At 31.3% G+C, this 26,616-nt stretch overlaps 2 protein-coding genes across 3 annotated transcripts in view; both read left to right on the top strand.

Moving 5' to 3' along the window:
- LOC107449040 (uncharacterized) overlaps positions 1–26,616 on the top strand; it is a 50,830-nt gene that overhangs the window by 4,980 nt on the left and 19,234 nt on the right. The window contains exon 4 of one of the 2 annotated variants that reach the window (XM_043046491.2): positions 5,975–6,405. The exons of the other annotated variant lie outside the window; for it this stretch is intronic. Within the exon in view, the coding sequence (XP_042902425.1) occupies positions 5,975–6,307 (333 nt within the window). The 3' untranslated portion in view covers positions 6,308–6,405. Of the gene's footprint in view, positions 1–5,974; positions 6,406–26,616 lie in introns of those variants that run through there. 2 annotated transcript variants of the gene reach the window in all.
- Positions 12,150–20,445, top strand: LOC107451771 (uncharacterized). Its single transcript, XM_043046489.2, has 3 exons — positions 12,150–12,333; positions 13,821–14,003; positions 18,479–20,445. The coding sequence occupies exons 1-3, from the start codon at positions 12,271–12,273 to the stop codon at positions 19,097–19,099; spliced, it is 867 nt and encodes a 288-aa protein (XP_042902423.1). The 5' UTR covers positions 12,150–12,270; the 3' UTR covers positions 19,100–20,445.

The following is a 26,616-nucleotide window of genomic DNA, read 5'->3' as shown; positions in this document are numbered from 1 at the left end:
TATATAATTTTATTGCTATAGTTGGTATTGAGTAAATGTACTGCAAAATGTATGTAAGCATGTTGAAGAAAAGTAACTTTATTATAAGTAACAATCAAAAATGAAGGCAATCTACACAATATTGAGTGCAAATATTATGTATATAAATTTAAATGTAAGTCTATCATTCTAGATATAAAATATGAAGTGTGCAATGCATAATAGTAATTTAAGCATTTATTATAGGCACATTCATTCGTAATGAATGTTATTATTAATGAATGTCCTTAATAATAAATATTCTTAAATATTTAATAAACTTACCTCAAAGAACTAAATTTCTAGTTTTATTTCAAACGTAAATATATAATTCAATTTCAGTGTGCAACATGCGCGTATAATAATAATATAATCACTTCCTAAAGGTTCATTCTTTAGCAAAGAATATTCTTATAAATGAAGATTAATAATAATAATTTTTCTTAAAAATTAGGTAAACTTCAAGCACTTCAAGGAACTCAATTTTTAGTTCCTTACTTCTTAAAATAACTCATACTACTACCAGTTTCTTATTTATTGAATTCATAAATTTAAAAAAAAAGGAAAACTACTGAGAGCAAATGGAGGTAATAGAATTTTTTAGTGATTCTGCAAAAAATACTAAATAGCTAATCAAAGAATCATTTTACAATTACGGAAATTAAAACCGTATTAAAAATGGTAATAGACGTTCAGTTCAGATTTTCATGAGTATATACAAGTACACATGTAGAATGTTTTATAATCATCACCCTTAATGGATATTTTACAATCTTTGCCGAAAATCAAATGAAATAATCTATACATTAATGTTCGTAAATTTATATTTTAGCTAGTGGGGAAAAAAAACTAAGAATATCAAAATCTGTTAGAATTTCGAATTAAACTAAGAGTAGACAAAAATTGAATCTGCTAAACACCTTACAGTAAAAGGTCTGGACATTGTTTTCAAGTTTGCCTTTCTCAATAATAATTCGTCAGATTTTAATAAGTTGTTTTTCCCTCTCGTAAATATCGATTTGGTACATCTAATCCGTTTTTAATTTTGATATTAGCAGTAAGTATAGAACATTTTGTATGTAATACATTTGTGTGGTGAAATTATGGTATCTAAGTCATGTCTTGCTTCGTAATTGAGAAAAATAATGAATTTTCACACCATTTGAAAAAAATTTAATAGCAAATGTTTTTTAAAGATAATAATAACAAAAACATTAAAAATTTTTTAGTATTTTGTCTCCCCGATCGTCATTACAGTAGTAGTGGATAAATTAGAATTGACTGAGCCAGGATAATGTTTCTGGGCCAGTTTTCTAAGGAAATTTAACCAGGAACTGAGTTAATGACGCCTCGTTAAGACTATATTTCAAAAAGTCTTTATTTTCATTACTATGAGTTTGCAATAGTTATTCGTAACTTTTAGGTTCAGTATAGTTTTTCTTCAGTCAGTTTCCTTAATCAAAAATGGAGATCATTCTGATAATGGCTCAAAATGTCAATATGAAAAAAAAAGCCACAATTTTGAGAACATAAAGAGCGTTTGTGATCTACTTTTTTTTTCAGCCTTTAAAAAGTTTTTCCAACACTGCGTTATCGTGGCTAATAAAAAATTGTGAATCATTTATTAATTTTTATAATCTCCATCTAGGTGGAAAGATCTCGCCCATATTTGAGATTTTTAAACACTGAGATATATATTAGTTTTTTGAAATAATTATTAGTTTGATTGAGATAATTATTAGTTTGATTAAGATAATTATTAGTTTGATTGAGATAATTATTAGTTTGATTGAGATCATTATTAGTTTGATTGAGATAATTATTAGTCCGTTCTAAAGCTGACATAATTTTTTAGAACCAGATGACATATACATTTTAAAATTATAACTTTGCATATAGTGTGTGGCGCTTAAAGTGTTCTTTTTTTTAAATTTTATTTGGCGAAAGAGTTTCAGCCAACACGAGGAAAAAAAAACAACTTTTTATTTGCCTGTTTTTAAGTGATTAAAAATTATTGCAAGCTTTTCTTTACTTTTTCAAAATTAAAATCTTTTTTTTTTTAAATTTCTTGCTCGCTTAAACGTTACTTAATTAAATAATAATTAATTAACAGATCTACATAGTTCAGGCTCGTTAACGTGATTCCCTGTCGTATTGTATACTGTCATTATGCTTTTAAAAGTATTTGTAGCTTAAAAACGCTTTTCATAGAGACGGACTTAGATTTTTTTTCTTGCCTTTTTTAAACATTGCATTTTAACTTTGATAGGTTTGGAAACTAATGATTTACAATTCCATATTGATAAGAGTAAACATTTCAGAAAAATAGTTCATAAATTTTGTTCAAGTGTTGATTTTACTCGTGTGACAGCTGAATGTGTGGTCTGGATGAACGAGGTCTATTGAATCTGTCTATGGTTATGAATGAAATATTATCATTCATAGAGTAGGAAACTAGGCTTTTGTATTTTTACTTTTTCACCGCAGGGGTATTCACATTGATAACTTGTGAGAAATTTTGATCTCTTTGCGACCATAATGAAGACTGAAACACTTGAAGAACAAATTTCTCCTTTTTTCTTTGAATTGGCTTAACAGATAGCGTGGCTAGAAAATATTGTGACTATATTTTATACTTTTTACCTTAAAATAAAATTTAACCTGAATTTTTTGGATGCTGTTGATATACTATAAAACTATGCAAGACGCTTGAAAATTAGAAAGAAAAAAAATTAGAACAATTACTGATTATTTTATTCGCAATTCACTGTGAAAAGTATTTACTCTCATCTGGTTTTTGCTACTTCTTTTTTTAAATTATTTTTTGTTTCTAGTTTTAGAAGACTGATACGTTATGTTGTTTATTTAAATTGGGGTTAAAATTTTTGTAACTTCCAAAGAAAATAATTACGCTTCTAACGAAAATTTAGAAATCTTATATGATTTAATATTAATGCTGGTTGTACGCAGAATGTGGTTTTCCAGTCAATTTGCAAATGAAGAACACCTTCATGAAATGTTGCCATTTGGAGACTTGACGCGAGAAATAGCGTATTTTCAACTAGATGAATAACCGTTTTTGGAACAAGGTGAATAAAAGAGATAAATGAACAGTAAATGAATACCTTACGAAATCATGCACAAAACTGGAAGGCATATACCGAGTCAATTATAAAATTAAAAAGAAAAAATTACTTGGTGGCTTTACGTAATTAAATTAATCAAAACAATTTTTTTGTGGTTGATCCCATCAGAACTGCTCCATCAGTTTTAATAACTATTCAATAAATCAATATAATACTTTATACATACCTACATTAGCACGTTTGGTACCTATTGCATACTCTACAACATTCGAGTTTTGTGTTAAATATATATTTATATACCAGTAGCAACAAGCGGAAGCCGAAATTTAAATAACAAATAGAGCTCTTATTAGACCTTGATAAGGAGCATGACCATTTTTCCATCCGACCTTTAATTTATTGTTTAAGATATTTATAAGTAGTGGTGGAAAAAAGTTCAATTCCAATTTATTTAAATATTAATACACTATCTTTGCTATCACTAGAAGTAATATTTTCTGAAAATAGGGAAAATCATTATTAAAACTGCAGCCATTGCCCTAGTACTAGTAGTACACATTAACAAAATAAATTAAGTATCATCTGCGTCAATATTAGCATGGAAATTTTCTGCTATTCTCCTAAACGAAAAACTTCTTTTTCCCTATTTTTTTTAAATTTCAATTAATACATATAACCAGAATTAATTAAGCATTGGCGTCAATATTGATGTAAGGATATTTTTTTGTTGAATGAATGAATCAGAAGCACTTTTCTATTAATTTTGCCTTTAAACATATAACTAATTTCTTTTTCGTTACAATTACCAATGGTTTTAAATTATTTAATTATATAAAAGCATGTTTTAAAGGAAATATTACAGAAACAAAATAAACACGTGGTTTCAGATTACTTTAGAAATACTAATTTGGAGACGTAGTCCACCTATGCTACCCCTTTAACGTTTATCTTGGAATTTTTCTGGTATAACGAATAAAAAATAATTAAATACATCTATGCTCTTTAGTACGACCCTCCATTACCAAGTGACCCTTCTATTGTAACTGCCAATACAAGTTGCGTTTGCTTTTTATGTGAACACCATGTTATTTTAACACCCGAACGTCCGAATTGAACCGTTCATTCCAATATAGCGACCGAAATTTTAATTCATTTTTTAATTCCTAGAAAATCATTCCAAACACAGGTGTGACATGTTTTTGCGCTTTGCAAATTAAAATTTTTCCATTCACAGTAAATTATGGGTAACAAAAGCTTATAGGAATATACGTGAATCTCGATGAATGAAGAAAAAACGACAGGACCACCAACGTTGGATCTCCTGGGTGTTGTCAGTGGTCAAAAGAATTGTGAGATATCGATTTCTTTTCATTATTGAGAATTTGAAATGCATGGTGTTAAAACCATCTCGAAATTTCTTGTTTGCCTTCATAACCTTTGTTAATTTCTTTTCAAACATCATTAAATTCATCGATCAAATTTATTCTTGTTTGAAATAGGCATTTCCTCTTTTTGTGAAACGTTGTAGGAAGTAGCTCACTTTTTAGTTAAAACAAGTATTCTTCACATTTTTCTTGGCTTTATTTCTGCTTAGATTTAAAAGTTCTCTGGACGTCTGATGATTTTTAGCAAAAATGGTCTCCAGAAAATAGATTCAATCTACATATTTAGAACAGAAAATAAAAATTTGAAGGAAATGAATAGAAAAATTACATCAAAACCTCATTGCGTCAAATATTTAAAATCTTCGAAAGCACTTAGTTCACAATAATTAAAAATCCCAACGCAATTCTAAAGCGGTGGACGAACTGGGTGTTCCAATTTTTCACTATATTTTTCATGAAAGAAAATTTCAAAATCTGGAAAAAGCCTTGAATGATCTTCTAAAAAATATGCGTAACATTAAAAGATGTAATTTGAAAAAATTAATGTATTTTTAACCTATAATATATTATATTGATATTTGCACTTTATTGACATAAAAACTGCTTAATATCAATTATTCTATCCGTTTTATAATCTTTTTCAATGTATGAAGTTTTTTTTTTTGTCTTCACGATATAGAGACAACACGTTATGTATTGTTCGGTCATCGACTGTATAAAAATTCTTGCAATAAGCTCTTTTTTGATCAAATGGAGCTATAAGCTAGCAAACATGCCTAATGTTATCCTTAAAATAGTTGAAAACACAGAATCAGTAGTATTTATTTAAAACAATGGCTAACGTTTAACCAATGGCAAAATTCCATTTTTCAAAAGGCTGTTTCAAATTATCTAATTGAAATATATACAAGAGACAGACACATAGACAAACATTTTATTTTATATATATCATAGTAGGAATTTTTTTTATTTTGCAGTGGAAAAAAAGAGAAAATCATCCAGACTGAAAATGTAATACTAAATTTAATTGTATTGCGGGAAATAACGTAATGAACTTTGCTTCTCTAACAGTTTTGACTTTTTTTCGTCTCAATATTATTTGCTAATGAAAAAAATCTCTCGTGAAATGTTATCGCTTAGAGATCGGACAAAAATATATTGCAGCTAAGTATATAAGTCAAAAAAGTTGTAACTGTTTCTCCTGTACTTCAAGGTTTTTCTGAAAAAAAAAAAAAAACAGCTTTGGGAATTCCTTCAGATTGCAAATGGAATTATCTTTAGTAGTAATATAAAAAAATGGAGTAATAATAATAAAATAAAGAAAACAATAAGAATGGAATTATAATAAGATAAAGAAAGTATTAGGAATTTTCATTTCTCAAAAAATGTAATCAGAAATCCTAGTTCAATCAATTAGATAAAGCAACAGTTAAATAGTTCTGTACAAAATGCATGTCTTCATATAATTTTTGCATCTATTTGCAGGTTGTACAAATGAAAAATAAAATGGCTGTTTTAGAGATTGAAAGTAACCATTTTACAGCCGAAATAAGCAAGCTAACAACAGAGATCACACATTTTAGAGATGAAATCTGCTCATTTAAAAAGGAAGTTATTTACAATGAAATTCAAATTAAATACTTAAATGCTATGACGAAAGCGTTAAGAACAGACTTGAATTACATTGATGTCGATGTTTACCAAATTATAAATGAAGTCAGCAACCATGAGAATGAAATCAAAGGTCTGAAAATGGGATCAAAAACCTACTCCAAAATTTCAGAAATTCATCAGAACAGAGCCACGGAAAAGAAATAACTAGTTAAAACCAGACATTCGGATCTACTATGTAATTAAATGTATACATTTTATGTAAATATTATAAGTTAATAAAGCTTGTGCTAGTGAAAATAGAATTTTTTGTTAGAGGAACCATTTATACATGCTACCGGCAAAGTTTGAAATCCGGCATTCTATAGAATGCCTAGGCGTTGTGTAAAATGCCTGAAACTAGCCGCCAATGTATGAAACGATTTAGATTTCACACTTTTCCTAGGCATTCTATAGAATGCCAAATGAGAAACCGGCAAAGTATAAAATACATCTCCGATTGGTTTCAAATTTAATGAAATGTCATTCAAAGTTGCTGTTCATAGCTGAAGCAAGTAGGTAGATTTTTATTTCTTAATAGTATTTATATGAACATTTTGTTTTGTTTAATTAAAGTATAAAATTTTGTTTTTATAAAACTTCATTTTTCTTTACGTGTTTTGAATAAACTTTTTAATGGCACTCTCATTATTTTTTCAGAATAACAATTTTATTTTTGAGATACGCACATCATTCGCATAATAACCTCATCAGGAGGTTTTTTTTCTCCATACTTTGCCTAAATAACATTTGCCAATCTATAGAATGCCTAGGCATTATATACAATGCCTAGGAAAAGTATGCAATATTTCTCATACTTCAAACCTTGCCAAAAAAACATCCGGCATATACAATGCCTGGGCATTCTATAGAATGCCGGCGTTTCATACTTTGCTGGTAACATATACACTACAGCTCCGATTATCCGGGCTAATGGAGGCCAAATTTGGATAATTGGACAACTTCAAAAAGGCTACAATAACGTTTTTAAGTAACTTCCCCTCACACTTTTTTCAGGTTTGAGAATAACAATTGAAATAGTACTACTATAGAATAGAACAAATAGCGAACTTTAAATACAAGAAACTTGCTCCAGTAATAAAAACTTTAAGGGTTGGATTATTTATGAAAAAAGTCCGATTTGAAAATGGTGAAATTTTAAGAAGCTTCTAGCAATTTTCTATGTAGTTTGGATTAATTTGGAAAGAACACTTTGAATAGTAAAGGGTTTTCCACAAATTTCCACATTCTATTAAATAAGATTTATTAAAAATTACATCAGCATTGTATAGAACTATATTCTTCATACTATTAAACCAAATTTATTAAAAACAGAACTATATTCTATTAAATTATGTTTTATTTCCTAATACCATCACATTTTGTTGTCATAACCATCATTTTAGGGTATTATAATTTGTTATGAAATTCGTGGAAAACCCCTTTTCATTTACAAAATATTCAAATCGGACTTTGTTCATAAGTTACTAAACATGTTTCTGAACAAAATTATGAAAAAAATTTTAATGCTTTGCTCGCAAGCGCAGTATAAAGGATTTATTTTAAATACACATATCTTGCCCATTTTTTTAATGAATTTTTTCCAAATTTTAAAATACTATTTTTAATATTAATAAAAATTACTCGATTTTTTTTAAATATTTAAAGATCATTTCTGATTTAAATTAAGAATACGTAAGTAAAAAGAAATTAAGTTTTTTTTAACATATCTCTATGAATATTTAAGCTAGGCTTACGAACTTTTGTGCAGTTATTTCATATGCTAATCAACGTAGTTGACTTGAATTACGAACTTATCGATGCACTTTTTGGCATAAGGTGTTTAAAAAAATTCTTTTTCGTGCGTAACTTATTACTAGTCTCTCAAAATTCTCAACGCTATAAACTTTATTGATATGTATGAGAAATCACATGATTTAAACACTTCTAATGTTTTAAAATAATTCTCTAAGTATTTCTTGAGTAATATGAAAAAATAAGTTCGTATAGAAGTGTTTGTTTCCAGAATTTTGTCTAAACCATGTACTTGCCACCCACATTGAAATTGAACGGAAAAAATATCAAGATTATTTTCAAGATCTCCAAAAAACAAAAGAAAGCCATTTTTCAACCCTTTTCAGATATTCTGAAAATAAAATGGCACTTTTGCAATAAAAAAATTCTTTTGAGAGGATGTGGATAACAAATGGTACTTGAATGATCGGGAAAATAGGAGAATCCGGTAAATCGGCGTTTGAATAATCGGCACTCTATTGTATTGCGAAAATTTATATAATAGCACCCAACTTTACTGAATTTTCCCGTAGACTATCAAGTACTCCTGATCTCTTGGTTTAATCAAAAACGCTTTCGGTTTTTGCATATTTTAAAAGTTTTATAAAGTAAGGGCGAGTTTTGATTTTAAAAAAAAAAGGGACGTAACAGAAAAATAAGTTTCTATATAAATAAGTATCACTCATGAACGCCATTAACGTAGGGGATGGGGCCGTATTTGTCACCCTAAACAAGAAATTTCGAAAACTTCTGTCTCCCTAATATTTCAGACAAAAACTGAAATTTAATTAATTTAAAAAGATACTTAAGACAATGGCTTAAAATTTTTGAAAAGGAACTTTTCATTTAGCTTAATAACTGCATTCACTCAATAATTGTATTCTTAATTCGTATTCCACAATTCAGATAAAATGTTACCAACCAGCTTATAACAATCTGAATATTTATAGTTTTATTCTTTGATCCAACCCTAATCTCGCCGATATATTAAAACTTATAAAGAATATTTTTCATTCAGCCCATTAACTGTATTCACTCAACATAATTCTCAGCTCGTATTTTAAAATTCAACTTATTATTAACATTTAAATCTGATAATAAATCACATTAATTATAGTTTAATTCTTTTCTAAATCTAATAACTGAACGTTCTTATATCATTTTGCCATAGTTTTTTAATTCGGTGGTTGGTTATTAGCACAGTGAACAGTTTCTTTTCAGTTATGGAACTTGTAATAAAAGCATCAAATCATTTAATAATTCAAAAACGATCATAAAATACATATATACTCGTACATATAAATCGGTATTTTTTCAAAAAATATTTGGAGAGTCAAAGCAGTGAACAATATCAACTGAATACTTCGCACACAATACTTCGTACTTTGTAGAACAATTATTTTCCGAACGATATTTTTAGAGAGTGGCTGTTTTAATTTTATGCTGATGACAACCAATTGTTTCTCCAACACAGGAAANTATATATATATATATATAGAATTGTTTGATTAGATGTGTGATTTAAATATGAAGAAGAGCAATGATACGGGGGGGGCATAACTATAATCTATGTAGAAAAACAATATTTTCTTTTTTGAAGAGAAACTTCTAATGCGACTTCCAACAAGGTTGTGTTAAACGTTTAACGCTACCAAGGAGGGGGTATGAAAGCACTGTTGCATTAAACGTTCAACTCTCCTGGGGAGGGGGAATAGAAAGAGACAGAGCGAGAGTGAAAGCGTGGCACTCGAACGCATGAGCGCAGTATACCTGTTACAGGCCAGCGCGAGCGTTAGTAACGAGTAGCGTTCAATATTCCAACGCAAGAGAGAGAGAGAGAGAGAGAGAAAGAAAGATACATAAAGGTGGAAAGTAGGAGAGAGAAAGAGAGTGAGTCGGTAGAAAGAGAGTGAGTCGGTAGATCCCAAGCACATGCGCGTGGTATTCTTGCTAAGCAGCGAAGTAAACAGTGTGAGCGCCGTGAAATTAGCTGAAATACGTACTTGTTGTTCTATGTTATTGTTCTATTTTAATTTATAATATTCATTACTTCATTCACTTGTTTTTTTAGTTTGATTTCATACACATATAATTTAATAGGGTAGTATTTTTTATTTTCAAATTTAGTGGATAACAATTGTAAAAAATGAGTGGAAACAATCCCACTGACAATGCGACGGATTTAAGGTTATGTGAAGGTACGTCTCTTGTGAATATCAATTGATTGTTAGGTTTTCTCTTTTCTAATTGCCATTTATACTTCACCAAATGCAGCCATGAGGGATATTAAATTATTAATAGCAAAATCTTTATCGCCACTATCCACTGCAGGTTCACAAGCTCTGGCAGACGTTACTGGTGAAGAAATTGATTATTGTGAGAGGTCTGTGATCCTTGCAGGAGATTTTAATGTGAATTTTTCGTTACCTGAAGCTGAAACACTATTAACCTTCCTTAAAGACAAATTTGGATTGGAAATGATAAATGGTAGGAATGATCCAACAACCAAAGGGTGAACTACCATTGACACAGTTTTTGAAAGAAATATTGAAAAAATAGAACTCAAACATTTCGTTTCTTACTTTAGTTATCATAATCCCATTGTAAATGTTGTAGATTTCAGATATTTCTCCACTCAAAAACGATAATTAAAAGATGCGATCAATTGTGAATTGTAAGCAATGTTAATAAAGTTTGTCTTAAAGAAACAATATGATTTCACTAAAAATCAATTTCTACCCCTTCCTATTTTCATTTCCACATTACGAAGTTTCACTTTTTCTTCACGGGGGGACTCCACGCACTATTTTTTTCTTACTCTCAGCCCTAGATCTAGAGTTTTTGTCAGCTCAACTTGATGAACCAAAAGAAGAGTAATAAGCAAGCAGAAATATTAAATCTAAGGTAAAATCTTTGGCCTCCTTGATCAACGTTCCAGTTTCCCCCAAGCACTCTGTAACGTAAAAGTAGTGGGTTCGATTTTCTGTCGTATTCCTGGATTTATTTTCGTGGAGTTCTTTTTAAACTTCTAATTTCTTGTCTTTAACTTGATATGGGCATATAAGCCATATTTTTTTCTCTCCACATAAGTCTGCATGTTTACGTGTAGCAATAAATATCAGTATTCAATTCCAATTTCTAGCGTTCATCAGTATACTGATCGTAAGACATGGTTCCCAATAGGACATCGAAGACAAGCATCACAAGCTTTGGTCAAGGAGCTACTTCGTTCATTCTGAGTGTGGGCGAGGGGTGCAGTTTATCGATCACAGTTAAGCTGTTCTAGAAATGCTTGTTTTCCTGCTCAGGTTGACGAGCTGCAAAAACAGAAGAGTCATCCTTTATGTGAGGATCAAAATTGTGATGCCATTGGTTTCGGATCATCCGCGGGGATAACCCGCATCACCAATATCCCTTAGTGCAGCTTTATTACAACTTTAATATGGTACTATTGCTAAAAAAATCTTTGACAAATATTAAATTCCAAGACTTCCCATCCCGCAGTCGGACTGATCGTTAAAACACGGTTTCCAGTAGAACACCGAAGTCAAGCATAACTGTCTATTGTCAGTGTGCAGGTGGGTGACCACTTGGATCAGTTTCCCAAGGGACAGAGGATGTGTGGTATTGATCCTAGTCTACCGTAAAGTGCTCGACTTCACGTGCAGGTCGTCGGACTACTGAAGCAGGGGTGTCTTTCCCCCCTGAAGAGGATCAAAATTGTGATGGCATGTCTTCAGATCATCTTCGGGGTTGTTTCTTAAACCATCGCCAATAGCCCACTGCGCAGCTCTAGTGCGAAGTAAATGAACTACAACAGCAACCATCAGCATCTCAACAACCCATTGTGCAGTCCCGCAGTGGACTGATCGTTAAGACGCGATTCCCAGCAGATCACCGAAGTCAAGCATCACTGGCTACGGTCAGTGTGCGGGTGGGTGACCACTTGGATCAGTCTGCGTAGAGACCGAGGGTGTGCGGTATGGGTCCTCGCTAAACTGTGCTACCGTAAAGTGCTCGACTTCGCGTGCAGGTCGTCGGGCTACCGAAGCGGGGGTGCCATCCCCTCCTCAGAGGATCAAAATTGTGATGGCATGTCTTCGGATCATCCTCAGGGTGTTTTGTCAGACCGTTGCCAATAGCCCATTGTGCTGCTCTAGTGCGACGTAAATGAACTACAACAACGACAACCCATTGTGCAGCTCTAGTGTGACGTTAATAAAGTACCTACCTGCCTGTCTCAACAACTCAACTCCACCTAAATTGTTTAGCAAAGACTTTTCAACCTTTCTTTTTATCTTTGAATATTCCTAGTGTATGATTCATTTCAATCTAACATGTGCCGTTTTCTTTTTAATCGTAAATTTTATTTCTGTTTGTATCGTGCCTATGTAGAATCGGTAAGTAGAATTATGTTTGCAATTTTTTGTTCATATGTTTGTAAAATATTTATTAATTCGTAAGTTTTATCCCTGTTTGTATCGTACCTAGGTAAAATGGGAAAATAGAATTATGTTTACGATTTTTCGTATATATGTTTAGGAAATATTTTTGAATTCTTAAATTTTATCCCCGCTTTTACCGTGTTTGGGTAGAATGGGTAAATAGAATTATGCTTGCAATTTTTTCTACTTACTTTTGTAAATAACAAACAGGTATCAAAAGTTTGTTTGTATTAATATTTGTATTCAGTTTTGCGTATTTAGTCACTAATTTATCTTCCTCAAAATTTTGCCTGATCGAGGCAGAGTTTCCATCAAAAATCTACCTGAAACTTGGACATAATACAGAATGTTTATAAAGTTCCGGACCCATTTTGATGCTTAATATCTCACAAAATAATTAAGATAGATTGAAATTAATAACATAAATGGTTAGAAAGACTTAAAGTTTCATGACCCTTGTCAATGAACTTCCACGTGTGCCCCCTTCGTCGCACGGAGAATATCAAGTCGATAGCCAATTTCACGCCAGGTAGTGGCAAGCATGTCGGCATACTCAGAGGCTATTGCGGTTGTAATTCTGGCTTTTAGATCATCAATGTTCGACAAGATCCTCCTGTAAACATTGTATTTTATATATCCCCAAAGGAAAAAGTCCAGCAGCGTTATATCAAGTGATTTGGGTGGCCAAGGAACTGGATCTCTGTGATCTGTCTCATCAGTCGTATACTTAGACATGTTGGAAAACTTCGTATTTCCACAACTAGAAGAGCTTCAGCCACATGTCTTTCTGCAACAAGATGGTGCACCACCTCATTGGGGTATCATCGTTCGTAGTTCTTTGAATGACCATTTTCCAGGAAAATGTAATTTTTCCGTTGTATCGCCACTCCGATTATTAGAACCCTTTGGATTTTATAGAAATGTATTGTGATATTTGACCGAAAATTTTCTAAAGCTGGATTTTTGTTTGGCACAGATGGATTCTGTCCTAGAAAGAGTTCGCATTTACTTTTTGTACTTCATAGTTATTTTTATTTCGTGAATTTTCAAATTAAAGATTTGCTCGACTCATTTAAATTATAATTTATGAAATGCGTGTAATGCAGTTTTATTATTGCTTTTACCAGTATTAAGCAGTAATAATATTTGCTATCTATGCTATTTATTTTCAAATTTTGTCATTTTGTTACAAGCAAAATAATACGTAATGTCATAAAAATTTTTTTAAATATGCTTTAGCATTAAACAGAAAACTGTTTAAAACAGAATTTTGTTCAGCAACCTTGGTTTCTGCCTAAAAAAATATTAGTTTATTTTATTTGTGTTTTTACTCATTTATTCTTAACGGATTTGTCGATTGAATTCGAGATTTTAAAGTTGAAATGTTCTTATTTGGAAAATACGTGTAAGGCGAATATTCAAAATTTTTTTTTCAATTCTAGGCCAAAAGAAATTGCACAACAACAAACTTTAGACCTGCGTTACTTTGGACACTTGTTTACATACTACTCTTTTTAATAATGCCATCAGGCATTGTATATTACTTATACAATCATGCCGCTTCTGCCAAGAGTATGGCGATTCCAGCGGCGTTTTCATTCTTGCTGTTTTCTCTGGTAGCATTTGTAAGTATCTCTCTTATAAGTGCTCTTATCAAAATGACTTAATATAATTACTTGCTATGCATACATTTCTTTTAGCCCCTAACACGTCAAAAATATTTGAAGTCATTTTTTCCACCAGATATAAATATAATATAAATTTTGTTAATATATTTATGGATAAATTAATTGTAAATATATAAAAAAATTAAATTATTTCTGCAACTATATAAACGGCATGTGACGTGTCATGTCACTTGTATGGTGGCATTAGTCAATTAAGTATTAGTAACGGATTTGCATGCTGACCTATTTTTTATATATAAAGTAGTATCACCGTAACATTTCATTATTGTGAAAGGAAGAAATCTGCATTTTCTGAATAAAACTTCAAAGAAAACGTTAGAAATGATTTAACTGATGAACTTCACTTATTAGCGCATTCGCCTATCTATGGCTGCTGATCTGAGGCCCGTGAGGGCTGATTGATACGAAATCTAACCCACCTGGCACCATCAGCAGTGCTTACGTAAAATATCCATCTGAAAGTCCTCCAGGAAGGAAAGTTTGCCTCAATGCTTGATCCTGAAAGTTCCATGTCTTCTAGGTTTGGTTCAAAATGACAAGGCTGCGGAGATGAATATTGACAGTCAAAAATTCAAAATTAGGTTCTCTGCTCAATGCTGGTTCTAAAATAGAATAAAATCCTGTAATTTTTAATTGAACTTAGGATTAAATTTTTCAGTTCTTCACCCTTCAGAAAAAAAACCCAAAATGTATTTCAATCTTTTTGCAAATTTAGAATTTTAAAGTCTTTAGCAGTAGATAAGTTATTGTTAAATAGCAGTTTTCACAATTTTCAGTTATTAAGCAATTTTCAGTTCAGTAGCTTGACTTACGCTGATATTTGTTGGCATTAAAGCAATATTTACCTCTATTTTTCATTGCATTTGGCAAATAAGACAATTGAATGCCAAATAAATTTGAAAAATAGTGAATTACAGGAAAATCTTACCGAATTAATTCACTGTATATCCCAATCCATCATTATCAACGTCAGAATTAATTGTCATCATACCCAGTGTCAAACATATTGGTCGGAATTAGTTTAATTTTATTACTTTAATATTTTAAGATTTGTTTTTCTTTTTGTATATGGAGGCCTCCTACACTCATCTTTGATTTTAGATAAATTTTTTAATATGTGTTTATTTTTCATACTTAACAAAGCTTTGATGATATAATATTAGAACAATACCTTTCTAAAAAGTTAGAAAATGAAAGGGTTGATTTTTAGATTAGAAATAGTGCTTGATATTTTTTAGAACTTCTGGGAATTTTCTCCTAAAAACTTAAAGGCACTAAAACGGTGTAATTTGTAATTTCGAGTGAATAATTTTAAAACGACACTTAATTTTTCGACTTACTCAGTTTTTTTTAAATTTTTTAAAACTTAATTTTATTAAGTTTAAACTCATGAAACCAGGTTTGGAGATAGCAAAAAAAAAAAAATTTTCGTTACTTGCATAAGAACAAGATCTTATCAAAGATCTAAGAACAAGCAACTGTACACTATTGAACTACAAATCAAAAACTGATTGCAGAATTGTATTGCTTTAATTTCATCAGAAAAAATGAATGGAGAATCTAAAATACCACACACTTAATATTGGGATTGGATATCGGCCTTGCATTAAACCTATATCAAAAGATACTACAAAATAGAGTAAATATTCATTTTAGTTTTTAAATTAAAAAAAGATTAAAAGAATATTTAGAACTTTCCCTTCCCATTTTCATCCCCGTAGACTCTTGAATTTGATAGGAAGAGGCCTCTTAACAACGTGAACGTTTTTGAAAAATAACTCTTTATTCGCGTTTGTCGGTATTTAAAATTAAAATTAAAAATAAGGAACATGAAGTACTTTATGAAACTGCCAAAAGTTAACTTTATAAACTTCCTATTACTCACATCTAGTGGACTTTGCTTCATGCCCCAAATTATGAAGAAATGTAACTAATAGCTTCTGAATTTCTGTTTCTGGCCAAAATAAATACCAATTGAAAGATTCCCTCACTACATGCATGGTGCGTCGCGAATTGCTCTTGTTTTTTTTTCCTGTTGCCCTTCATTCAAAAATTTGCTTAAACGGCCTTATCTATACTTAGGACAAGTCACATAAAAAGTTAAACCTTTCACAGAAAAGACATGCTTATTGTCAGTGCTCACCCATATTGTCTTCTCATATTCTCTGTAGGGGCAGTTGCTGCATTGAGGCTTTTTGATACATGATCTTTTAAATTTGGTTCAGGGATCTAAACTAAGGAAATGAGCAATATCGCAACTTATGAAGAAGTACACAAAAAGTATCTAACAATAATTAAAAAATCAAATCATTCTTATTCAGAAGCTCAATAAACTTCCCTTCCTTTGTCCCCTGATACATTATTTTCGTTCCATATTTCAAGCCACAGCAGTAGTATTTGCAATCATCCGGATCAATCAAGGTTAAATTTTTTTAATCTTAATTTGCATGAAAACTACGAATGAGTTCTGGTTTTCCCCAGAATTTCATTCCATGCCATTATTTTTGGCTCAGGTTTTCCAGTTTGCTCTACTAATATTTACGAGGTTTTTTTCCAAACAATCAATACCCATAAATTTGGTTCCCCGCTTTTTAGAAAATAGGATGTTATGGCCTAGGGGCTCAACCATTATCCAATATTTTAGGTATTCTATGAATTCAAAGGTTTCTATAGCAAACTTAATATCTTGCTATTCCTATTAGAAGACGTAATTTGTTTCCACTCGTCGTTCTATTGCAGTCCACGTGTACCAAAGTGTGGTACACGTACCCCCAGGGGTACAGGAACATTTTAGAGGAAGTACGCGTTCTTATGCGAAATATCTTGCAACAAAGAAAATTAAAGAAAAATTATTTAAAAACAAATCTACGATTACGTATTTTTCTATTGGCTATTTTTTTGCAGAGTTAAGTTAATAATTAGTGGTGTCAACAGCCAGTTGTGATTTTTAACTTTTGGTGCAATTTTTTTCACAGCAAAAACAATATCATCCTGCTCACTGATGCAAATAAACTTATTAACAAAACTTGGTACCAAAAAAGAAAATAAACACACTTTTTAAAAAAAAATACTTTCATTCTTTTATTAGTGGTACGCAGCGTTTCGAAAAAGTTAAAAAGGGTACACAAAAATCATAAGTTTGGGAAACACAGTTCTATAGCATCAAATTTTCCGCTCAATTCATTCTCTTCTCTTCAACGTTGCAATAATTTGGTACTTTCTTCATTTTTCATAAATGCTACATTATCTTTCAATTTTAGAGTTCCAAATTGAGCGATGGGAATTTTTTTTATTACTGAAAAACCTTTGAATTTAATGAGTCTAAACTCTCTTAAGTCGAAAAATTTAGATAGTTCCAGATTGATAAAATCTGTTTTGTTTTCGGTCGAATCACTTTATATATGAAAATCAAAGCACTTTAAAAAAGAGTTTTGGAGCAAAAGAGATTTAACAAAACTGCCTGGAGAAGAGTGGAAGAAAAATAAAACTTTAAAAAAACTATGATGCTAGACTGCCGACTAGGAGTTGCAAAAATCAAATGGTCTGTGTGAAAGATCTGTTTAAATCAAAAACTATGTGCATAATTGAGAAGAATGAGAATAAAAGCAGCTGCCTGAACAGTAAAATGTGAATTAAAATTTTGGAACGAGACTGAGAATATCGCGCACTGCTCTGAACCTTTCGAACTCACTGTTAGCTAACAAGAGAAAAGTATAGACTGCAGAGATTAAACCTAAATGTAATGCTTTGATGGAGCTGTCAGTCAACCAGTCCTAATCTTTCTAAATTTAAACTAATTTTGCTTGATGGATTTTGTTTTCGCTGGTTTTGCCGATTCTCGGAATATTTTGGAATTTTATAGCCCACCTAAAACATTAGAAAAATTAGTTTTTTTTCTCTTTATAGTCGATAATTTTATGAATTTTTAAATCATAAGCATTTCAACTATATAATGCTTAAAAGATTCCCTAAATAAAACCAAAGTACGAACATATCTCGAGTGAAAAAATTTAATCAATGTTTAACAATCAAATTTTTTCTTACTCTTAAAAGCAACGCGAACAAACAACAAACTGAGCATTTTAAAATTAATACCAACCAAAAATGAAACTTTTTAGATAATAAAAGCCAAAAATTGTAATATTTTATATAATATATATAGCTTTAGAAATTCTTGTTTTGGATCTCTTTACTTGATATAAATGTCTTCATTTTTTTCAGTGTCTCAGGACTATTGGTAGTTTACTTATAGGAGCAAAAAAACTGTTGCCAAAAATGAAAACCAGCCAAAACCAGCCAAAAATGAAAATTTAAGTGAGAAAAGCCAAAAATTGTAACATTTTATATAATATATATAGCTTTAGAAATTTTTGTTTTGGATCTTTTTCCTGATATAAATGTTTTCTTTTCAGTTTGGTACGACTCTTTATGATTTACTTAAAGAAGCAAAAAACATGTTAAACGCAATGGATACGATTGAAACTTTTTCATCAAGTGACGCATCTGACAATGAATCTGCTATTGCTGCCTCTCAGTCTGAGCAGTTTATGAATTGGTTCTATAAGGGTCCTCATTTAGAACCTTGGCCACATTCTAGAATACCACAGTCGGATGATTGTGAAGCATTGAGAAGCCTTCGTCACACTAATCAAAAATCCCGTCGAAATTACGAAAAATTATGTTCTCAGCAAAGTCCAGATTCTGCTGTTTCTGAGACTTCCTTCATTGAGAGTGCGCAAGAAAGTTATGACGAAAGTAATTTACTTCTGCAAGCAGAACATAGAAGTCTCAATCCATCGAGGTCATCAGAGGAACACACAAAAGTAACACTCAGAAGTCGCCATCCTTCTGAATCATTAAAGGAACATACAGGATTAACACTCAGAAGTCGCCATCCATCGGGATCATTAGAGGAACACACAGGATTAACACAAAGTCTCAATCCATCGATATCATCAGAGGAACAAGCAACCTCATCTACTTTTGTGACTGTAGCCGAAGTCCACAGATCAAACTACGAGGAGAGCGATTGAAAGTAAACCCATGAGATGCATCAAGGAAGCAGAACGACAGTACTTAACGAAAAAGTTCAAGTATACGTGTCTTAGCAGTTTGCAATTGCGCAAGGATTCAAAGGATTTAAAAATTAAGGTTACACAATTTCTTTTTCTCCAGACTTTTCTCCTCTTCTTTGCCATGGTTACAGTAAGTCTAGCTTTTATATCCCCACGCAAAAACTGACTCCAAATGTGAACCATACTGCCGTGGGGGAAAACAAAATTTTGCGAAACCATGGCGACGAAAAGTGTGTCTAGAGCGGAATTTTTGTAACTTCGAAACTCATATTTTATGTAAGATAAATCAAGGTTTAAAAATGGATCTTTTAGCGAGTTTTGTTTCCATACGGTATTTAAAATTTAAATTTTAATTGCAATCTGTTTCGATTTTTATATATATATTTCCGCGATATGTATCAAGGACTTAAATGCATATACATTTTAATTTTTTTAATAATCTGTGTATATAATTTTGAGAAATACTACAGATTTAAAAAAAATTCATTTATAAGCATTTCTTATAGATATTTACTTTAACGATATGCTCCAATGCTTTAAGACATTTAGCTGCCTTCCTTAATTTTAATGATCTGAATCATAAGTTCTTTTAGCTGTACGCTTTTTATGTTGAAAATTAAATCAAAATTGTAATTTATACGCATTTTAATAGTAGTTACATATTTTAAGTGTTGTTCAAAAGATTCAAAAAATAAAGCTGAAAGCATTTCATTACAAAAAATCATAAAATAAATAAATTTCACTATTTTTGAAAATTTTAAAACATGCACTTTAGAACCTTTTTTAGAAAGCTAAATGTATCATTAAAGATTTGATAACATTCTATTTCGTTCAAATTTATATCTTCATGAAGTATTCCAAGGATGTAAATATTGGTCATATAAAAACCTTTTAATAGTTTATTTCTCTATAATTTCAAATTTATATAGTTTTGATTTATTAAAAATATTTACTAAAACCAAAGCTTTTTCCTCTTTTATCCACGGTTTTCTTAAACTATATGTTACTATACACTTAAATATATACTTAACTATTACTTAACTATAAACTATATACTTATATAAAGGCTGCAAAATATTACTTTCTTGTGGAAAATTCTTATTTTTAAACTGTTTCCAATGTTTTGCAAAACTACAGCAAGTGTTTTTGAATCTTGTAAAATTATAATCAAATATGTTCTAAGGTATGTTTATGTTAATTTATTATTCTCACAACTATTTTTATTCATTTCTTACAATGAATTAATGTTTGTTTCATGCTAATGCGTTCTTGTGGTTCTTAATAAAAAAAAATTTATACAATAAGCTCGTATTTTAAATGGAATTGATAAACGAAACATCATTGAATATTAGAAAATTAAAAAGTTAAAAATAGTTTTCAAATGACAAATTCTAAATACAGAGAAAAGTTAGTTTGGATTTTGTAAGAACATTGTTGCCAATGTTCCAGAGTTGAAATTTAAATAAATCAATAGATATACTTGAAGGATGGAAATGTATGGCAGTAGAAAATCTGCTGAATTTCAACATAATAGATCTGAAACATTGGTAAAAATTTAAAAAAAAAAAAAAGTTAAACATTTAATTTTTGGTGTGAGGTTTCTACGTTTAGTTTGCTAGCATAGTTAGGCATAGAAAAACTTTTTAATCAACCAGTTGCTTTTATGAACTATAAGATTTTTAATGTTTGACATCTATTTAATATTAAAAGTTTTCAAATTATGTGGTTTAGTCTTTGGAAAGTTTGCAATAAATATAGTTGATGTTAAGGACACAGTTGGTATTCTCACTAGACATTTAGACACCAAGTTTTTATCACAATCCTAAGAATTTCTCTTGTCATAGTTAATATTTCATGGAAATGAAACCATGCATAACAAAGTCTTTTCAATATTTTTGAACCTCTGAATTAGATGTTGTTCAAAGGCAATTTTAATTTTTAATTAAATTAAATTATTTATTAAATTATTTAATTAAATTAATTTTAATTTTAAACTGTTTCGTAGCATAATGAAGTGTTTGTCGTGATGCTTCAGTAGGGGAATAGAAAAACTAGTTTCTTGAGCTTATAAGATTTCCTGTTGCAAAATATCTAACTAAGACTTATAAATAAATTATTTATAATTTATTGTAGAGAAATTTTTTTTAAATACAGGTCTTCAAATTTACTTTTCATCAATAAAAATATACACAAATTATGCTTGACAACAAAATTTTTTTATCAAAACTATAAAATATGTTACAATCTGTGTTATGGAACAAAAAAGTTAAAATCTCACAACTATAATTTAGTATATTGTGTCTCATATCAAGAAGAAATAATTATACTGTTAAAAGTTATTACTTAAATAATTGTTTACTTGGTTATTCGTAATTTCAATTATATATACTCACATTAATAACTCATAAATTATAATGCTAAGAATTCCCCTAGCAAGCAATAATGTGTTCAAATTTAATAATACAACAATGAAAAAAATAATAAAAAATTATGACTTACAAGATTAGTTTATATAAAATATAAGTTGCACCATTTTATTAAACTCTAAATCTATCAAAACAAAAAATTAATATTTAAGCAAATTCAATAAATCAGCTAAATATTGTGGAATGCTTTTGATTGCATTTTCTAAAGAAAACATATTCATAACAGAATACAATTAATATAGTTTCTTACTCATTCACTTTTAGCTATGTAATTCACATTTTTATTGTGCATCCAAGAGGGATCTTGTAAGTTGAAAAAGTTTTGATCCATTGGAAAATTTTAAATTAAAACATTAAATTAAACGTAAGGATGAAATTAACTGAAGCTGCAATCATACAGTGTTTATTTTCTTGCAAGAGATTATGATGATCTGATTGACAAAATTTGTTGTAACGAGAAAAATTTGCACACCAGTTTTTCATCTTTGATTAGAATATGCTAATCTATTTTATTAGAAAGAAATTCTGGCACTTAATATAGCTTTTTCCTTCACATCGTAGCTATGGTATCTCAGCACAGTGTTCTCCTTAATTGTAAATTTAAGAAACTTTCTTTAGTTTCATCAGGAGAATTTTAGGAGTAGGCTGAAATCAGGTCTTATGTAAAAATCTTAACATTTCAAGCTTTGGATTTTATTCTTAAACGCGCAAGGAATGTAACTAATTGATGACACTGAAATCTTCCATGGAAGATTTTCTCTGCCTCTAGTAATATTTTTAAGCTCTGCAAGTTTCTGTACGAACTTAAATATCAGCAAAATATTTCGTAAAGTTTGTCTAACATAAGAACTTCCCCAGACATTCGTGCGGACCTGTGGCGATTACTATGGTAACGAGGAATGACTATTTCAAGTAGGGGTGCGAGGTCACTGTTTTGGAGTGGTTTCGGGTCCGGTCGGCAAGAGAAAGGTAATCACTTTCTTCGGTCTATTGTGTTCACTCCCAGAGCAAATCTAGCCACCCTAAAATGCTAAAATGCACCGTTCTTTTTTCCATAGCACCAGACTGCCTCAGACTTTGTGGCTGAAAGAGTTCTTAGCTTAGACAAACTGTAAGAACCTTAAAGGTGTTTATGATTTGCTTATTTTTGCTGATGTGGGAGGGAAGGACCAAAAATTAACTAAACATTCTCACGTAATATTTGAATGACCCCTAAAAAATTTCTTCGAAAGCGGGGTTGTGAATTCGAATATGGATGTTCATAGATTTGGTGAAAAGTTTGAGTAATAAAATAAAATCCATCAATTCAAATTTTTGTTCCTTCATTTCTGACAGAGATTTTATATAAGGATGCATTTTGTAAATTTGATATTTTTTTATTATAAAACTTTTTTTATCATAAAATTTTTGCTATGTGAAAGTCATTTTTTGACAAAGTACATAATTTAAAATATACTTTCTCAGAAAAAAAATTATATATCATTAATTTGGGTTTCAGTCTAAATAATTATTATTATTTTTTTTTAATAACAATTGTAATTTTTTTGGGAGAAATTTGGATTTTCAAATTTTTTAGAATTAGAAAATTAAATTTCTCTTTAAATGTCATTATTGTAATTGTGTATATGTTAATTTTTTACAAAACCAAATAAAATAATAAATATAAGCAAGTGTACAGTGCGACAAAAAAAAAACGAACCATCCTGACAAACATTGAAAATAATGATTGGATCATCGCGTTCTAGGACTCAATCTTAGTGACTCAAAAAGGTGACCTCAAATATGCTGATTAATAAGTGCTGACGATATTTTTAGTTACGAAATTAGGCACAAAAACGTACTATCTCTAAACAAACATACCTTCTTTTTTTAGACTGATTCAGATTTCTGACACCAAAAATATAGGGGCAACTGTGATCTGGAAAATATGGTCCCCCTAGATTCGTTAGGAAAGCGCTTCAAAGTTTGGACCCCTTAATGTTAACTAAATTTCGTTCCATATCTCGAGAACATTCTAAGTTAATTGAAAATTTTTACGCACAATTATAAACTTCGTCTATTCAAAGATTAATTTCAAGGAATAACTTCCAGTAAATATTAGTTTTTTTAAAAAATTTAATTTAAGAATGAATGAAAAAATTTCGAATCGTGAGGAATGCAATTTTTTAATCATTTTAAAGAATGTAATTTTATAAAGCAAAATACAAATTCGAGAGAAATCTGTCGAATAGTTCCTGCGAAATTGAATTTCAAAAGTCACATAATTCAATATTTAAATTAAATTCAGAATTAAATTCTTAAATTCGCGACTGACTAGGCTCAAATTTGCATTTTTCCATATTAAATTACGTCCTTTAAAATGATGCCAAAAATTATGTACCTTACAATTCAAATTTTTTTTTACTATTCTTAAATAAACTTAAAAAAATAATAAATAACTAAAAATATTAACTTTGAAACGCTCTCCTAACTATAATCTTCCAACTAACTACTAAACTATTGGGATAGAATTCCTAGATTGCAGCTTTAGTGTTGATATCATTATTGAAGTCGTTGTAGTTGTTGCAGTTAATTTACGTCGCACTAAAGCTACACAATGGGCTATTGGCGACGATCTGGGAAACATCCCTGAGGATTATCCGAAGACAGGCCATCACAATTTTGATCCTCTGCAGGAGGGATGGCACCCCCGCTTCGGTAGCCCGACGACCTGCACGCGAAGTCGAGCACTTTACGGTAGAACAGTTTAACGAGGACCAATACCGCACACCCTCGGTCCCTACGCAGACTTATCCAAGTGGTCACTCACCCGCACACTGATCACAGCCAGTGATGTTTGACTTCGGTGATCTGCTGGGAGCCGTGTCTTAACGATCAGTTCACTGCGGGACATTATTGATGTCAATACTATACTGGCATCAACAATGCCGATTTGATATCATATTGATGTCAAGAAAATTAATTTAATACCAGTTCAATTTTGTATTGACTTGAGTTGACCATTTCTTGCAGGGTTGTGTTGTCTAATAATAATATATCATCAAGAGTTTCTTGAGTTCAAAAAAAGAAAAATTATGAACATTCAATTAAAAATTTTACATAAAATCGAAGATGGAGAGAGTAAAGGCCTTTTAACTAACAATATATGTTTATGTATTAAGAACGTATTAATCACGTCTCATATTCCCTTAAAATTCGAACCTGATTAAAGTAACTTAAGACAAGGGGTTTCAAGGTTTCTCCCTGGCCGAGCGGAACGCTGTTTTGCCAAACACTCTGTAGGTAGAAGGTTCGATCCCCTCCCTTCAAAACTTGCATGCAGATGTATCGTATTTTCTAATTTGTGCAATAAGTTCTCAAACTTGACATGGGCTTATGAGACATATTTTGTGATGAGCACACAAGCCTGCATATTTATGTGTGACCATAAATCAATAAGTAAAAAAATTTCTCAGTTCCACCCTATTGACAGTTGAATTGGATCGGGAATAAAGAGTCTTTTAAATAAAGGCTCAACTAGAAGTGTGAATTTCTCAGTTGCCATCCAGCATGAGTTTAACTTGCTTACTTTTTGAAGAAAAAGGCAAATTTAATCATATGTTTTCGATAAGGTTGTTGTTGTAGTTCATTTACGTCTCACTAGAGCTGCACAATGGGCTATTGGCGACGGTCTGGGAAACATCCCTGAGAATGATCCGAGGACATGCCATCACAATTTTCATCCTCTGCAGGAGGGATGGCACCCCCGCTTCGGTAGCCCGACAATCTGCNCTTGTGTACGAAATAGATTTTGAGTTTTTAGAATAACGGTGTGCGTAAATTTTAATAAAAGTATTGTTTTGTTTTTCTTTTAAAAGTTGTTTCTTACAGAGGACCAATACCGCACACCCTCGATCCCTACGCAGACTTATCCAAGTGGTCACCCACCCGCACACTAACCACAGCCAGTGATGTTTGACTTCGGTGATCTGCTGGGAACCGTGTCTTAACGATCAGTTCACTGCGGGACTTTCGATAAGGAAAAACCACAGGAGTTGTTGTCATCTTATGTGCGTACAAATTTCAGCAATCTGCTTTATTAGTTATTTAAAACATTTGAGTGACGGATAAAATCTCTTCTTGTTCACGAAATCTTGTTTAAAGGATGAAAACTTCTATAATTTTAATAGTTTGTATGGTTGTCGAAAATACGTCAGACATTTTTTATCTACCTGAAAGGATGAAAGCTGAAAATTTTTCAGTCGTTGTGGGATAGGAACTTATGACCTGTTTCATCTCAACCCAGTAAAAGGTGTGTGCTGACTTTGGACCGTGAATTTGTGACCTTTTTTAAATCAAAGTACGAATTCATAATCTTATTCGTACCGCAGTGAACTGATAGTAAGACACAGTTCCTAATTAATCACCGATGTCAAACATCACTGGTACATCAGTGAGCGAGTGAGGTAGGTAGGAACTTTATTTACGTCTCACTGGAACTGCAGAATGGGCTATTGGCAACAGTCTGGGAAACATCCTTGAGGATTATCCGAAGACATGCCATTGCAGTTTTGATTCTCTATGGGATATGGTTCCTCTTCTTTAGTAGTCCGACGAAATATGTGCGAAGTTGAGCACTTTACGGTAGAACAGTTTAACGAAGACCGATACAGTGCTACCCTATGCAGGCTGATCAAAGTGGTCACCCACTCACTTGCTGACGGCAGCCAGTAATGTTTGACTTCAGAGTTTTCCTGGGAACCATGCCTTTGCGATCAGTCTGTCCACTGCTGGACTAGAGTATTTAAATTGCGATGGTGGGTTTTGGATTATCCTCAGGGATGTACCCCAGAGCGTCGTGAATTTCCTATTGTGCAGATTTAGTGGGACGTAAATAAACAAATACCACCTCCTCCAACCCATTGATGATTGGATAGTAGTAGTAGTAGTAGTAGTACAAGTTGCATTAGAGCTGCACGATGGGCTATTGGAGAAGGATTGAGAAACATCCAGAGGATGATCCAAAGACAAGCCATCACAATTTTGATCCTCAGCCAAAAGAATTGTTGT

This window comes from Parasteatoda tepidariorum, chromosome 9 (genome assembly GCF_043381705.1).
Source record: "Parasteatoda tepidariorum isolate YZ-2023 chromosome 9, CAS_Ptep_4.0, whole genome shotgun sequence".
NCBI lineage: Eukaryota > Metazoa > Arthropoda > Arachnida > Araneae > Theridiidae > Parasteatoda > Parasteatoda tepidariorum.
The sequence above is the reverse complement of the archived record's forward strand: the minus strand, read 5'-3'. Positions and strand labels throughout refer to the sequence as shown.

Excerpts from the sequence above, each read along its gene's own strand:
- LOC107451771 (XM_043046489.2), top strand. The coding sequence starts at position 12,271 with ATGTGCCGTTTTCTTTTTAATCGTAAATTTTATTTCTGTTTGTATCGT. Across the intron at positions 12,334-13,820 it reads ATCGTGCCTATGTAGAATCG|GCCAAAAGAAATTGCACAAC; the intron begins GTAAGTAGAATT and ends TTTCAATTCTAG. Across the intron at positions 14,004-18,478 it reads TGTTTTCTCTGGTAGCATTT|TTTGGTACGACTCTTTATGA; the intron begins GTAAGTATCTCT and ends TTTTCTTTTCAG.